The 17,116-nt window shown below is 40.3% G+C and overlaps 1 protein-coding gene across 4 annotated transcripts; it reads right to left on the bottom strand.

Annotated features, from left to right (window-relative positions):
• Nucleotides 1-961: 961 nt before the first annotated feature.
• On the bottom strand, nucleotides 962-15,648 carry LOC131468346 (deoxyribonuclease gamma-like). Of its 4 annotated transcripts, none has more exons than XM_058642460.1 (10): nucleotides 15,538-15,648; nucleotides 10,308-10,494; nucleotides 9,167-9,255; nucleotides 8,891-8,908; nucleotides 4,309-4,377; nucleotides 4,103-4,203; nucleotides 3,898-4,010; nucleotides 3,657-3,814; nucleotides 2,085-2,181; nucleotides 962-1,522 (listed from the first exon to the last, which is right to left on the bottom strand). In XM_058642460.1, exons 2-10 carry the CDS (start codon nucleotides 10,485-10,487, stop codon nucleotides 1,403-1,405), a joined length of 945 nt encoding a protein of 314 aa, XP_058498443.1. In that variant the 5' UTR covers nucleotides 10,488-10,494; nucleotides 15,538-15,648; the 3' UTR covers nucleotides 962-1,402. The 4 variants fall into 4 exon arrangements, with proteins under 4 accessions (XP_058498443.1, XP_058498444.1, XP_058498440.1 ...); XM_058642457.1 differs by having other exon boundaries at nucleotides 963-1,522; nucleotides 4,291-4,377; XM_058642461.1 differs by lacking the exon at nucleotides 8,891-8,908.
• Nucleotides 15,649-17,116: the final 1,468 nt, after the last annotated feature.

Below are 17,116 nucleotides of genomic sequence, written 5' to 3'. Positions count from 1 at the left end.
TGAAAAGGAATACTTAATTAAGTACTTATGTTACCAAAAAATGACTTTGGTAGAAGTTAAAGTCACTTTTTATAATATTACTTAAGAAACAGTCTTGTTTATGACATAGGGTACGTTTTTAGAAGTAAAACTATTTTAAAAGTGAGGAATTAGAATTGAGTGGTACAGTGAGTTATCATTCAACTTGAAGGTTGTAGGTTAGATTCCCAGCTCCACTTGTTAACGAGTTCAGGGGGCCATTTCCTGTTGAGGGATTCTGCTAAAGGCAGCCTGTGGCCAATTGGAAAGGGAACTTGACTTGTAACCGGAGGGTCGCTGGTTCAAATCCCCACCCGGCCAAAAAAAGTAAAGCATTCAGGGGTAAAGTATTGGGGGTACCCAACCCCCAATTCTAGGATGGGGAATTCAAAGGCAGAGGAATACTTTCCCTGAGGGGATTAATAAAATTATTCTAAATGATATGATTGCCTTGTTATTCTATGATAACAAGGATAACAATGATTGCCTTGTTATTCTATGATAACAAGGCAATCAGAGATGGCAGACTTCACCCCATTCACTTAACAAACCTCTTTCTGCCGGTGTGGATGAATGAGCCTGACCTTCAGGGTCTAAATTCTAACAAGCCTCTGTCGCACAGACAAACAGATAAGTAATAAATGCTGCTTAAAAATGACACACTGTGCTTTAAATTACGAATCCCCTGACCCTGTTTATCAGGATATCCGGAAGCTACGCTCACCGCGAGACATCTTCACTGACATAGACGATCTGTGCTATGAGGAAGTAGCGCTTCTTTTTTTTACTCGCCGACAGAAAAAAAAAATGCAAATGTTGCTGCTGCTGCAGAAGCAGCAGCGCCCCCAGAGGATGAGCACAGTACTGACGTTCTACTGAAGTACAAAGAAATATGACCAAAATAACTAAAGTATTACAAAAAATTGTTTTACACATATTTAAATAGTAAAGTTTTTATTCATGGCTCTGTGTGTTTAAGGTTGAATGTTTTCTGCAGTGGGAGCTGACGTTTCAAATGCAAACAAAAAATAACAATTTGAATACAGAAAACTTTACTGATTATTAAAAACAGTCATTTCTCAAATATTTACATCAGATTCTGTACAGAGACACAAACAGAATGAGGAGGAATATAAAATAAAATAATGTTTGTTATAAAAACAAAACAAATTCACCTAAGAAATAATAACAATAATAATCCAGACACGTGTTTAAATCTTCATTCATTCATTCATCAGGTCACACAGCGTGAAGAACCACGTCATTGTCAGAGTTTAAAATGATTCTGTCGCCATGAAAGTTCAACAAGTGAAGTCTGACGACGTCAGAGATCGTAAAAAAACATCTCAGTGACCACGGGTCACTTGACCTTCACGACACATGCTCACAGAGACCGGAGGAGCTGGACCCCGCCGAGGAGGAACAGCAGGGGCGTGGCCTGAAGGAGGAGGGCGGAGCTCTTCAGTCTCACCTCCACAGGTAAGTTGTCACTAATCTCCCGCACCTGGAAGTCAGAGTTTGTTTATATTAAAGGGATAGTTCACTTTTTTAAATGCTGAGTGCCTGCATAAAAACACGGCTGCCAGAGGAGACGAGCAAAAACTGAATTTAGCCATTTATAATAAAGTCTACGATATCTAAAGAACATGTTCATATCTTTATCTCACTGTTAGACAGACTTTTCTACAGGAAACTTAGGTTTGTAAACCACTCATTCTCCCACACCAAAGTCCATAGAGAAAATCAGTGATTTTTACATCACAGCACACAGGAGCTGTTGATCCACTGCTGCCTCCATCACGAAGTTCAAATGTCTTATTTTAAAACCTTCAGATTGACCTCAGTGACACAAAGTGACCACACAAGGCAGCAGAGGACCAGCAGCTCCTGTGTCCCCATGAGCTAAAATCACTGATTTTCTCTATGGACTTTGGTGTGGGAGAGTGAGTGGTTTACAAACTTCAGTTTCCTGTTGAAAAGTCTGTCTCACAGTGAGATAAAGACGTGAACATGTGGCGTAGAGATCGTAGACTGTGTCAGGCGTCGCGTCAGACAGGTAAACAAACCTTTTTCCTTTGGATTTTGAGCTCTCTTCCGATGTTGAAGACCTTAGCGGAGTACGGAACGACCTCCTTCAGGAACTCCCTCCCATGAACCACGATCCTGATACAGGCACATGCACATTAATATTTTAAAAGCTGAAAAATCATACAAACTTGGTTTGAATTATTTACAAAAAAGTTGACGGTTAATTTAGTCATCGTTGGATCATTTCAGCCCTAAAACAAAAACTATTTTCCTCTGAATATTTTTAATACTCCACATTTACCCTCTCTCTGTCTGTGTCGCTCAGTCTCACACACACATTCTTGTACAGCATTCTTAGTGGGGACATTCCTGAGCCACTAACCCTTAAAGGAGACATATTATACCCTATTTCCCCAAGTTAAAATAGTTCCCTGGTGTCCTAATGAACATGTCAGTGACATGCTTTGGTCAAAATACCATAAGGATGAAGCACCATAGCAGTTCAATAACCCTGCTAAACCCGCCCCTTTCAGAACGCTCGGGTTTGTGCATGGTCCCTTTATATGCAAATGAGACACAGGCAAACACACACCCACTTCTTCCAGGTGGTTTCTGATTTGTCCTTGTTACTGCGCTCACTCGCTCAACTCCTGTTCCCTCCGCTCCATTCCTCTCCCCCTCCCTCCACTAGTTCTCTGACAATATCAACATGGCAGCGTCGCTGATCGCTGCATAAACTGCTGCTGTATGTGACTGTATCAGACTGAGTCTGTGCTCCGGTCATGAAGGACGTACTGAACAAATATTTTGAATTAGGACGTGTCAGAATGGTCAGTTATGACCTCTATGTGATCGGTGAAATACGGTCGCTGACTAAATACGGCGACCGCTGGCCGCAGTCTGATGTGAAGTGGTGCGAACACACAAACACACGTTTGCTGACTTTTTCCGGCACATTAGCTTCATATATAAAATCCTCTGAGGCTGGAAGTTTGTGTAAAACACTGTGCTCCACTGTGCAGCTACCAACAGCACACTTGTCCCTCCGCGTTGACATAATACTGCTCTTCCTCCCTCGCCTGCACTCTCGCATTTTATAGGGACATGGTGGAGCTAAGGTGGAGCTAAGGTGGAGCTAAGGTGGAGCTAAGGTGGAGCTAAGGTGGAGCTCTCGAAGTAAACTTACTGGTGGGGTAGTAACATTCGCGGTGAAATGCGCATGCTGCCGTCATAAGTGCAGGGAATTCAACTTGGCATGTTTTATCGCCTATACTTACACTAAGGAGGACCATGAAAAAAGGACTGAGTATTCTTTTTCCACACTTTGGCGACTGGTAGGGCCTCCAGAGACCCAAATATAAGTATTGAAATGATTAAAAAGTTGATTTTGCATAATATGTCCCCTTTAAGTTAAGCGTAATTCTAACCTTAAAACCAAGTCTTAACCCATACAGAGGGACAGAGCGTGAGAACCAGACACGTCCTTCTTCAAATGATATTTTTCTCTAGAAAAATTTCGAAAAAGAGTTTTCCTCAAACGCTGTAGTACTCATGCCAGGACTGTGTGGTGTAGCTTCATTTGAAGTACACACACACACACACACACACACCTGTCAAAGGGACAGCTGGTGTCCTCACGGGCGGTCGTGTCCACTTTGTCTCCGATCAGCCACGAGAACGTGGTGTTAGCGAAGAGTTTGATGTTTTTCTTGTCAGTCTTCTTCATGTACGCACAACCAGCGTGGAAATCTCCCAGGAACATCACATTCTACACACACACAAACACACACACACACGTCTTCACATGATGTTCACTACAGTGATTATGTGTATCTCTGTGTGTGTCCTCACCACGTTGTCCCACAGCTTGGTCACCGTCTCAAAGACGTCGTACAGTTGGTTCATCTCCTGAACGGCCTGAGCTGGATCAGAGTGAAGAGGAACCAGAACAAACTCGTTGACTCCTGCAGAGGAAACGAGGGAGGAAGAGGAGTGAAGGAGTGAAGGAGGGAGGTAGAGGAGGAGATGATGATGAAGATGAAGTGTCTCCACTTACTGGTTTTCTTGCTCTGGAAGTGAACGGCGAACGGTGCCCTGGTGAAAACTTGTGGTTCGCTCTCGTACTGATGTTGACCAATCACACTCGCCACCTGTTCTCTGATTGGACAAAAGGAAAAGATGTGAACATGAAGATGGAGAAGAAGATAGTTCTGTCCTCTGTGGGTTAACGTCTGAACGTCTCACCTGTAGATGAAGACGTACTTCTTCATGTCGGTGGCAGATTTTCCCAGAGCTTTACTGGACACAGACTTGTAGACAAATTTGTCGTACCTTAACACAAACACAGAGAAACACTGTTACTACAGCACAAACACAGAGAAACACTGTTACTACAGCACAAACACAGAGAAACACTGTTACTACAGCACAAACACAGAGAAACACTGTTACTACAACACAAACACAGAGAAACACTGTTAGCACGAACACAGAGAAACACTGTTACTACAGCATAAACACAGAGAAACACTGTTACTACAACACAAACACAGAGAAACACTGTTACTACAACACAAACACAGAGAAACACTGTTACTACAGCACAAACACAGAGAAACACTGTTACTACAACACAAACACAGAGAAACACTGTTACTACAATACAAACACAGAGAAACACTGTTACTACAACACAAACACAGAGAAACACTGTTACTACAGCACAAACACAGAGAAACACTGTTACTACAACACAAACACAGAGAAACACTGTTACTACAACACAAACAAACACTGTTACTACACCACAAACACAGAGAAACACTGTTACTACAACACAAACACAGAGAAACACTGTTACTACAACACAAACACAGAGAAACACTGTTACTACAGCACAAACACAGAGAAACACTGTTACCACAACACAAACACAGAGAAACAATGTTACTACAACACAAACACAGAGAAACACTGTTACTACAGCACAAACACAGAGAAACACTGTTACTACAACACAAACACAGAGAAACACTGTTACTACAATACAAACACAGAGAAACACTGTTACTACAGCACTAACACATAAAAACACTGTCACTACAACACAAACACAGAGAAACACTGTTACCTCAACACAAACACAGAGACACAGAGAAACACTGTTACTACAGCACAAACACAGAGAAACACTGTTACCTGAACACAAACACAGAGACACAGATAAACACTGTTACTACAGCACAAACACAGAGAAACACTGTTACTACAGCACAAACACAGAGAAACACTGTTACTACAGCACAAACACAGAGAAACACTGTTACTACAACACAAACACAGAGAAACACTGTTACTACAACACAAACACAGAGAAACACTGTTACTACAGCACAAACACAGAGAAACACTGTTACTACAGCACAAACAGAGAAACACTGTTACTCCAACACAAACACAGAGAAACACTGTTACTACAGCACAAACACAGAGAAACACTGTTACTACAACACAAACACAGAGAAACACTGTTACTACAATACAAACACAGAGATACACTGTTACTACAGCACAAACACAGAGAAACACTGTTACTACAACACAAACACAGAGAAACACTGTTACTACAACACAAACACAGAGAAACACTGTTACCTCAACACAAACACAGAGACACAGAGAAACACTGTTACTACAGCACAAACACAGAGAAACACTGTTACCTCAACACAAACACAGAGACATAGAGAAACACTGTTACTACAGCACAAACACAGAGAAACACTGTTACTACAACACAAACACAGAGAAACACTGTTACTACAACACAAACACAGAGAAACACTGTTACTACAGCACAAATACAGAGAAACACTGTAACTACAGCACAAACACAGAGAAACACTGTAACTACAGCACAAACACAGAGAAACACTGTTACTACAACACAAACACAGAGAAACACTGTTACTACAACACAAACACAGAGAAACACTGTTACTACAACACAAACACAGAGAAACACTGTTACTACAGCACAAACACAGAGAAACACTGTTACTACAGCACAAACACAGAGCAACACTGTTACTACAGCACAAACACAGAAAAACACTGTTACTACAACACAAACACAGAGAAACACTGTTACTACAACACAAACACAGAGAAACACTGTTACTACAGCACAAACACAGAGCAACACTGTTACTACAACACAAACACAGAGAAACAGTGTTACTACAGCACAAACACAGAGAAACAGTGTTACTACAACACAAACACAGATAAACAGTGTTATTACAACACAAACACAGAGAAACACTGTTACTACAACACAAACAGAGAAACACTGTTACTACAACACAAACACAGAGAAACACTGTTACTACAACACAAACACAGAGAAACAGTGTTACTACAGCACAAACAGAGAAACAGTGTTACTACAACACAAACACAGATAAACAGTGTTATTACAACACAAACACAGAGAAACACTGTTACTACAACACAAACACAGAGAAACACTGTTACTACAGCACAAACACAGAGAAACAGTGTTACTACAACACAAACACAGAGAAACACTGTTACTACAGCACAAACACAGAGAAACAGTGTTACTACAGCACAAACACAGAGAAACAGTGTTACTACAACACAAACACAGATAAACAGTGTTATTACAAAACAAACACAGAGAAACACTGTTACTACAACACAAACACAGAGAAACACTGTTACTACAGCACAACAGCGAGGTATTATCTTCACCACGTTTTTTGTCTTTAAACGTCACTTTGGTGAATCAAACAATGAGATTTCCTCAAATCTTTAGCATCAGACGCAGGAAACATTCAAATAGTTTTCAATTTACGAACATAAAATTGACAATTAACTTGAAAGAATCATTAAAAAAACTGATTATACTATATTTGTTATTTATTGCATACCACATTATTTTATATATGAAGTGATAATACTGCTGATAATAAATGTACTTTTACTAAAGTAGAGTTTAAAATGTGAACCCACCACTGTGGCAGTCGTCCGTTAGCCTTGTTAGCGCTGCATCAGTTTAACCAGATTCACAAAACCACCAAAAACCAAATGTCAATCACATGCTGATCAGAGGTTTACACCAGAGTTCAGACGAAGAAAATGTTTCCTTTTTGCAGAAAGCAGCTGGTTAATGTGCAACAGGAGGAGAAACACCATCCACCACAGAATCTAAATCAATGATTCACTGACAAATCCAGAGGAAACAGAGCAGAGAGGAAGCAATCACTTTTTTAAACCAGATTAATCCAGATTATCGTGGTGTTTTCTCTTTATCTAAATCAGCAGCAACAGTGGAAAGAGTTTGTTGAAAAGAGGCTTTGTTGTTGGTTTAATTATTGATTCATTTTGTATTGGCAGCTATACTCCAGTAAAAGTACACAAGAGTGATCCTGGAAATTCAGATCACATCTATCTCTACATCTCTATATCATCTATCTCTACATCTCTACATCATCTATATCTACATCTCTACATCATCTATCTCTACATCTCTGTAGAGTCTTTATTGATTGATCAGGACATTACTTGTATATAAAGTATTGATCACTTTACGACAGTAAATGTACATAATTCATTTAACATTATTTTATAAAACAAACAAAGTCAAAAATGAATGTCTCATTTCTCGTCCACACTGAGAAAAACGTCAACATTCAGGGAGCCAATCAGCATCGAGATGGTCTCTGACCAGTAAAGAACGTCCACGTGTACAGAAACGTAGGATTTACAGTAAATGTGAAGTCTGGGTCACAACAGTTATAATAAATCATTTCTGTAAAATAATACTTTTGTTTTATTGAGATTACATTTATAACAACATGCGACTGCTGATGTTAAAGAAAAAAAAAACGTAACACTTTATTTTATTACGTCCGCTAACAGTCGACTCTCAACAAGCTCACGTTCAACAGGCGACATTTACAGTAAACATGAAACATGAAGCTAATGTTTAGCCAAGCTTAGAATCTGTGCTGGGGAGCTAGCTGCTAGTTTAGCTCTGTTTTTTTTTCAAGAAAACTCAACATGTAAATCACACGAGTGATAGTTTAACTATGCTAACAGTTTCCTTTAGATGAGCTAGGCTAATCCCTGCTGTTATGTACACAAAGAGCTGTTCCTTTAACTTAAAGGTTATATATATATATATGTATATATATATATATATACACACACACATATATATACACACACACATATATATATATATATATATACACACATATATGTATATATATAGAAAACCACTCACTCTCCCACACCAAACCCCATAGCGATAATCAGTGAATTTACACACACAGGAGTTGCCTCCATCACTAAGTTCAAATGTCTTATTTTGACACTTCGGCATTCAAAATCTTTTATTCATATTGACCTCAGTGACACAAAGTGACCACACGTGGCAGCAGAGGACCAGCAGCTCCTGTGTCCCTGTGAGCTAAAATCACAGGTTTTCTCTATGAGGTTTGGTGTGGGAGAGTGAGTGGTTTACAAACTTCAGTTTCCTGTTGGAAAAGTCTGTTTTTAAGATTAAACTGATCAGATTATAGTAGCCGGCACTCGGCAACAAATACAAAACCTCTTGTACTGTGTATATAAGCTTTAAAGTCATAGTGGTTCGGAGTTTGTGTTGACTGACGGACTTGTTGATACTCGGTGAGCGACTCTCCCTAAAATAAAGTGTTACCTGTTAGACATCAGGATTAGTAGAGCGGGTGAATGAAGGTGATTGGCGGATGATTAATTCTGATTAGATAAAGTTTGACATTAAAGTCCACAGTACCTTTCATCAGATTCCATGCTGGAGGCAGACACAGACACATCATCATGTCCACGTGTGTGTGTGTTAACATCAACATTCTCATCATCACACACATGACACTGCGTCCACAATCTTTTTTAGTTTTAAGGGTATTTTCAGTCTGTTTTTCAAAATGACTGTGACCTTTAACCCCAGGATTTCTCGTTGCTCATCAACGTTTTGCTTCTTCCTTTTTTTATTAAAGCTCCACCCACTGCAGTAAAGAAAGTGAGTAGTGTTACTTGTTTGTTTTTTTACCTGTTGAGGGACTTCAGTAGAGCTTTAATCACTGAACCATCAGGATCAACAACGCTCTGCAGGAGACAGATGTCACAGCGATACACCACCTACTCACACACACACACACACACACAGACACACACACGCACGCATGCACACGTCAATTCTACATGTATGTATTCAAATATTAAAGGCATAGTTGAGAAAGGGCTGACTGCGCTGCCAGCGCCCCCAACTGCTGAGAACCAGCCTGAGACACAGAAGCTAAATCTTAATGAAAAAAAAGTCTACGATGTCTTAAGAACACGTTCACGTCTTTATCTCACTGTGAGACAGACTTTTCCAACAGGAAACTGACGTTTGTAAACCACTCACTCTCCCACACCAAACCCCATAGAGAAAATCAGTGATTTTAGCTCACAGGGACACAGGAGCTGCTGGTCCTCTGCTGCCTCGTGTGGTCACTTTGTGTCACTGAGGTCAATGTGAACAAAGGTTTTAAAATGTCGAAGTGTCAAAATAAGACATTTGAACTTTGTGATGGAGGCAGCAGTGGAAAAACAACTCCTGTGTGCTGTGATGTTAAAATCACTGATTTTCTCTCTGGGGTTTGGTGTGGGAGAGTGAGTGGTTTACAAACTTCAGTTTCCTGTTGGAAAACCATCGTAGAAACCGCCCAATATGAGAAATCTAAATATATTCTGCTTCCACGCTGTAATTAAAGGTATATTTCCACTTTCTCATAGTTCGACAGACTTTTCCTTTGTAAACCACTCACTCTCCCACACCAAACCCCAGAAAAAAAAAATCAGTGATTTTAACATCACACACACACACACACAGGAGTTGTTGATCCACTGCTGCCTCCATCACTAAGTTCAAATGTCTTATTTTGTCACTTTGGCGCTTTGTTCAAATTCACCTCAGTGACACAAAGTGACCACACGAGGCAGCAGAGGACCAGCAGCTCCTGTGTCCCCGTGAGCTAAAATCACTGATTTTCTCTCTGGGGTTTGGTGTGGGAGAGTGAGTGGTTTACAAACTTTAGTTTCCTGTTGGAAAAGTCTGCGATAAACACGTGAACATGTGACGTGGATATCGTAGTTAAACTGATGTTGACTTTAGTGTGTGTGTGTGTGTGTGAGTGTGTGTGTGTTACCCGGGTCAGAGTGTTCATCAGTCTGTAATCCTTAGCTTTTTCCTTGTTGAACTTTTGTATGTTGTACGAACAGATTCTGAACTGCGACGTTGTACTTTTACTTTTCGCGGCCGTGAGTGTGAGGAGAGAGAGGAGGAGGAGGACGAGGAGGAGAGGAAGATGAGACGAGCGCCACCTCATGGCTGAACTGTGGAAACAACAGAGGAAACACAGTTACATCAAATCTGCTGTTAATCAGGAAACATCCTGGGATTTTACTGAATAAAACCAGTTTACGAAAGTCCATAGATTTGATTTGATTTAGTTATTATTTGTTTGTAACTCTAACCCTGTTTTGTTTTTTTAGAACTGTGGATGTAACAGGGTCAGAAGTCAGAATGTTAACAGACGGCGGTGGTGAGTGAGTGAGTGAGTGAGTGAGTGAGTGAGGGCAGGGGAAGTGGTTAAACTGGTTGTGACTGAGGATAAACGTGTTCAAACCTGCTCTGAAATCACACAGAAACGGATACACACACACACACACACACACACACACACACACACACACACCTGTCCACGTCTGGCCTTTGTCTCAGTTTAATGTCACAATGTTACGACAACGACTGTGTTTGTGACTTTGTTTTCTTTGTTTTTTAAAGTTTAGTAAACATAAAGGGGCGGGGCCTTCTGTCTGTAATCTACCGTCATGTGGTTTTGTATCCATAAACCGGTGAATTAATGTTACAAATGTTACCAAGTCACAAAAATAATGTTACTGACGTTAAAAGAACCTGCATGACCATCATGTCTGTTACTAAGGTAACAAATAAGTGAGTTGTTCTTCAGGTCTTGTGAGCAAATACAACTTCCACTATGGATTGAACATGTTTACAGTGTCTTTCAGGGGGATTTAAACGCAGTGATGACTGTAACATCGTCACTGAGCGTCAGCGTGGAAATGTTACCTCCTAACAAGGAGGTTCTGTTATCATCAGCGTCAGTTTTTTGGTGGATCAGTCTGACGTGTACGTGATCACACAAGAATGTTACCATCCAATTTTGGTAAGAATCGACTCACTGATGACGTCACAAAACATGGTCAAACTTTTCCCAATCACTTACAATGGGCAAAACTGTAAATAAGCACCTTGATATCTCTGTCAAAACTCATCAGATTTGAATGAAATGTGGTATGTGGTTGCAAGATCACACTCTCTACCATCAGACTGAGTTTCATCTGGATCTGATTTGTGAATTTGGCATCAATGTAAATGTAACACTGTTCAGTCCCATTGAACAAGTTCAGATGTTTATATCTCAGCAACTTGTTCCGTTGTTCCTCACCGGGTTAAACATGCGTCCAACATCATTCTCGTCAAACAGCTGATATGGACGTCCAGCAGTGATTCAGCTGCCTCTTTGTGTGTGTGTGTGCGTGTGTGTGTGTGTGTCGGGCCCTGGGGCCAGTGTGGGACCGGTTGGGCCACTTATGTTCCAGACCTACGACACTCCTCTCTCTCTCTGCACACACACACACACACACACACAGTGTGACTAATGCACACGGGTAGGATGGAATTTTTTTTTATCACGATATGTTTTTCCATATTGATCGATCTCGATTCTTATCACGATATCTAGTTTTCGCAGATGCTGCCAGTGTGAGGGACATCCTGAAGCTTGAAGAAATAAGAGATTCACTGAAACTTTATAATAAAGTTTAATAACATAAAAAAACTACTTATTTAAACAACTTAAAAAACAATTATTAAATAATAATAATCTCAAATATTTATAGAGGCAGCACAAAACCAAACTAAGTAAACATGTGGGTCACACCCTCTGACACATTCAAGTGCTAGACAAAGACAAAATAAATGTCAAAACTAAACCACTATAATACTATTATATTAGTTTTTTGGAGGTATTGAAAAGTGCAAAAATAAAAGTGAGTCATCTCCCTTTACACAATAATACAAGCTTTGACTTGAATTGAAACATTGTATATAAACTAACAGCTATGACAACTATCACATCAAATTGCTTTGGCTGGACAGTGAACATCTCCAGTACAAAAACAGTAAACATGGCCCTGGCACAAATGCTACCTGAAAGATTAAGGTAGATCTCTAGAAATATTTTAAAAGTAGAACGAAATCTGAGCCAAAATTGCACAATATGTAGTAAACCAGTCAGTTATTCTATCATTTACCCCATTATAGGTTTTTTACAAGAAAGACAAGTCTGTCCAACACATCTGGCTTTAAAGCAGCGAGGCAATAACTAATAGCGCTTGTTATTAAATGTTTGCTCCGCTTTTATAGTTTATATAGTTCATACGGGGCAATGGCTGCAAAGAACGACTGGATAGATTTTAGTTTGACAGAGCCGCTCTCGCTAGCGACGCTAACGGCAGACGTGGTGCTAGCTTGAGCCGGCAGAGTCACACTGAGGTGGTGCCGCCGCCACAGGCGTTGTGTTCCCCGTCCTGGCTGCTACCAACCGCCGGCATATTTTACAGACCGGCTTGGCCTGCTCCTGGCCGCTTTTGCAGTATCCAAACCACGTCCACACAATTGACGTCCTGTTGCCTTTTTTTTAACAATGTCTTCGCTGTGTTCGGCATTTTATCGCGATCCCGAATCCAGATCGAATTATCGCCCAGCCCTACACACGGGTAAACATAACTAACCTAACTATAACTATTAATACCAGGACAAACATGTAGAGTTCGTGCTATGGTCAGTGATGCTCCGCTCAGACTCACTGGATCAGATATTGGACAGAAGAGAAGAAGAAGAAGAAAATCCACCAAATTCAAAATGGCCGACTTCCTGTTGAGTTGAGGTCATGGTCCCAATGGACTTTTTTGTTCGTCTTGTGCTGTGACAAGTTTACACCCGGTTTCTAGAACTGTAAAGTCCCGGACGACTGGTCGATTAATCAGTCGATACGTTCTGGTTCGACTCAAATTCTGTCTCAAAGCCGACTTTTTGCAGAGTTAATTTCATACAGTCTTTGGTTAATTTGATTTCATCTGGAGGAATGTACCAAGTGCTAATGGGGGTGTTTTCAGAGAAACCCCTGTTCCACAGATCACAGCGTGTCTTCAGTATTTTGGATTAGCCCAACCCACAGGAGACAGAAAGACTACAGAACGTCCGGTGGTTTTATTTAATGTTGAGCTACAGTCAGTCGTCCTCTAACATCCATGTCACAGACATCGACAGTGTGGCAGCTTTTTACCAAAGTCATAAAAAAGTCAAATGCAAAGTTTGTCAGCAACAGTTTTCATATCACACCTCAACTACAAACATATCATATAAAACGATAAGTATAATAAGTAAAAGTATAATTTTGAGTACATGAACATATCAGAATTGGCATATTTCAATGTTTTAGTCTAATAATCATTGATTCGTTTTATAACTGCAGGTGCACTCGCCCGCAACAACGGCAGCAATCTATTTGTGTCTCAGGCGTGAAGCTGAGCTCCAGTGTTCAGTGTCTCTGTGTGAGGACATGAGACAAATCATCGGAATAATCCTCAACACTTGATATCGCGCTGATATCAACTTAGTATAGTATATTTTCGGAAATCATGTGCTATTATATTGCGCAGATGCAAAACGCTTTCAGAGCCGCCAGACCCGCCCCCCTCGACTAGTCGATTTTGAGTCGAAATTTCAAGGCTTCAGTCGACCAAGAATTTCTTTGGTTGATTACAGCCCTACAGGTTTCGTCAAATTTGGGGCAACCTAATTTTGGCTCACACATCAGCGCTCTCTGACAATATCACATTCCTGCCACACCTGACCTCTGTGCCAAAGGTTCCAGTGTTTTTATGCACGTTAACCCCCTAAAAAATTACCACACAGATGTGATGCACTTTGAGCACCTTTCATTTTATTGTAAGTGCTGTAATAAATAAATAAACATTGAATTTAAAATATCAGATATGGATGTAAACGAGTTGTTGTATTATAGAGGGTTGGGGGGGATTGTTATTTTATAAGTGCATACATGTTTCCTGTATTTCCTGGACGTCGATAGAGAAATAAATACACCGTGTGGTTGTTGTAGAGTTGATGAAACAATTGATATAAATCTATTTTTAAAAAATAAAAAATGTCTGTCTCCCAAAGTGCTGTCATAAATCATGCCACGCCAACAGGTGGCGATATAGCTGTAACTGTAAACCCTCGTTAGGCAATCTGAAGTCAAAGAATGTCACTGTAAGACAGACTTTTCCAACAGGAAACAGAAACTTGTAAACCACTCACTCTCCCACACCAAAGTCCAGAGAGAAGCAATTAGCTGGCGGAGCTGCTGCCTCGTGTGGTCACTTTGTGTCACTGAGGTCAATCTGAACGAAATTGCTGAATTTTACAAATAAGACATTTGAACTAAGTGATGGAGGCAGCAGTGGATCAACAACTCCTGTGTGTGTGGTGTTAAAATCACTGATTTTCTCTATGGGGTTTGGTGTGGGAGAGTGAGTGGTTTACAAATGTCAGTTTCCTGTTAGTAAAGTCTGTCTCACAGTGAGATAAAGACGTGAACGTGTTCTGAAGACATCGGATTTTATTCCACACGTCTTTTGTTAAGTGGTTAAAATCTGTCTTTTGTGTTTCACGTCAGATTTCACATTCATAACTACAAGTGTCTGAGCGTGACTGCCCCCTGCAGGTTGATGATGATGATGATGACCTGATTCAAACACTGATCATTCACATTCATCACGTTTGTGTGTCCACATACAAATGAGACGCGAGTCACTTCTGCCTGTCTGTGAATGTTGTCCCTCATAAAACCACACTTATTTAAAAAAAAAACATGAATAAAACGCTGTTACCAACCATCAACACCATCTCATCACATCGAGAACGTTTGGCTGAAATTGTGTCAAAACCAACTTATTTAAACTGAAACTTATTTAAAGTCACAGAAAAACATGAGAGTTTGTTTCAGTGTTTCACTAAAAACAGGAACTAGGTTTATGAAGGATTCAGCCAGTAAAGACGAATTTAAATTGTGGTTTTTTTGTAAAGGTATGTTAAGAAGAACAAAACACACACACCTTAATATATACTAGGCCACATGCTAACACACAAACACACACACTCAGGCAACAAACCCCTTCCTCAAACTGGTTAACCACACACACACACACACACACACACACACACACACACACTGAGCAGCAGCTGGTTCTGGTCCAGTCTCTGAGCAGAGTTCTGTTTTTTCTTACCTGTGCAGGTGAGCAGAACTAAGGTGAGGTCAGTGGAACCGAGTGTGTGTTCACTGTTCCTGCTGCAGGGTGGAGGCGCTCAACAACTGCAGATCTAAGCCCCGCCCACTTCACGACACCTTCCCTGTTCTGCTGTCAGGTTAACCACGCCCACTATGCATCACTGCTGCTGCCTTCACTGCCCGTGGGAAAAAGAGAATGCAGGTGTACACACGTACATATATATGTATGTATATATATATATATATATATATATATAAATATATATATATATATAAATATGTATATATATATGTATATATATATATATATAAATATACATATATAAATAAATATATATATATATATATATATATATATATATATATAAATATATATCACAGATGGATATATATGATGGAGGCAGCAGTGGATCAACAACTCCTGTGTCCTGTGTGATGTTAAAATCACTGATTTTCTCTATGAGGTTTGGTGTGGGAGAGTGAGTCGTTTACAAACTTCAGTCTGTGTAACAGTGAGATGAAGACGTGAACATGTTCTTAAATATCGTGAACGTGAACTATCACTCGTCAACAACGTTACTGCTACGATTTCAGTTCAAATATTTGTCTCCTCGAGCTCGAGGCCGGCTCTACGTAGGGGCAAGAGGGGGCAGAGCCCCCTTAAATAAATGTCTTGCCCCCTCAAATCGAAATTTTGGAAGTTGAGAAAGCACATTTTAATATACTCACACAATTATTATACATTACAAGTTGACAAAATAATCTGCAGTAGCGGAAAAATCCGCCGACAAAGGGACACACACGATAAAGTGTCGGCTTCCCTCTCATGTCTCTGTCCCTCCGCTGTGCTTGTATTCACAGGCTGCGCAGCACAGACACACACACACACACACACGCACACACCCCACAGTATGAAATGAGCCAAGACGTAGCCTGACAGTTTGTGCCACAGAGTGGGTTAGACTTTGAAGGAGCAGCGTTACAAGCACAGAGATGAGTGCCCATGTCCACTGCATGTGACAAACTGAAGACAAGTGACCTGTGTCTGACGGTCCCCTACGTAAAGCCCCGCCCCAGGCTGTAGTTGTGTACTGGTTTTTTTTAATATCACAGAGGTTTTTATTGACTATCAGTGCCGGCCCTGAGTAATTTGGTGCCCTAGGCAAGATTTTAGTTGGCGCCCCCTTGCATCGCAGCAGTCAATTTCACAATCAACTTTCATACAACCACACAGAAACTGCATGTGTGTATTCAAGATTTTATTTCTTTGAGTAAAAAATATCACACCAAATAAAAACTAAAGAAAGAAACAAGTGATAAAATTAAAAAGTGTCAATGGGCTGTGCAGAGGTAGATGGGACAGCAGCACCTGATGCTGTGTCACTGGGGGTGGTACTGAAATATTTTAAAAGTGCATCTGAAGAGAGAAGAGAAGTATATGTGACGACTGCATGTTACATTTTAATAAAAAAACAGATGCTTGGTGTGCTATACATGAGACTAATATAGACTAATAATGAAAATGTGATGAGATTCATTCAACTTTATTGTCATTGCAATGCAATTCAGTCTAACCA

Source organism: Solea solea, chromosome 11 (genome assembly GCF_958295425.1).
Source record: "Solea solea chromosome 11, fSolSol10.1, whole genome shotgun sequence".
NCBI lineage: Eukaryota > Metazoa > Chordata > Actinopteri > Pleuronectiformes > Soleidae > Solea > Solea solea.
Note: the sequence above shows the minus strand (reverse complement) of the source record. Positions and strands in the feature narration are given on the sequence as shown.

Coding starts and splice junctions, on each gene's coding strand:
- LOC131468346 (XM_058642457.1), bottom strand. CDS start 10,487: ATGAGGTGGCGCTCGTCTCATCTTCCTCTCCTCCTCGTCCTCCTCCTC. Junction 9,256..10,307: donor TGATGAACACTCTGACCCGG/GTAACACACACA, acceptor GTGTGTGAGTAG/GTGGTGTATCGCTGTGACAT. Junction 4,011..4,102: donor CTTCCAGAGCAAGAAAACCA/GTAAGTGGAGAC, acceptor TTTCCTCTGCAG/GAGTCAACGAGTTTGTTCTG.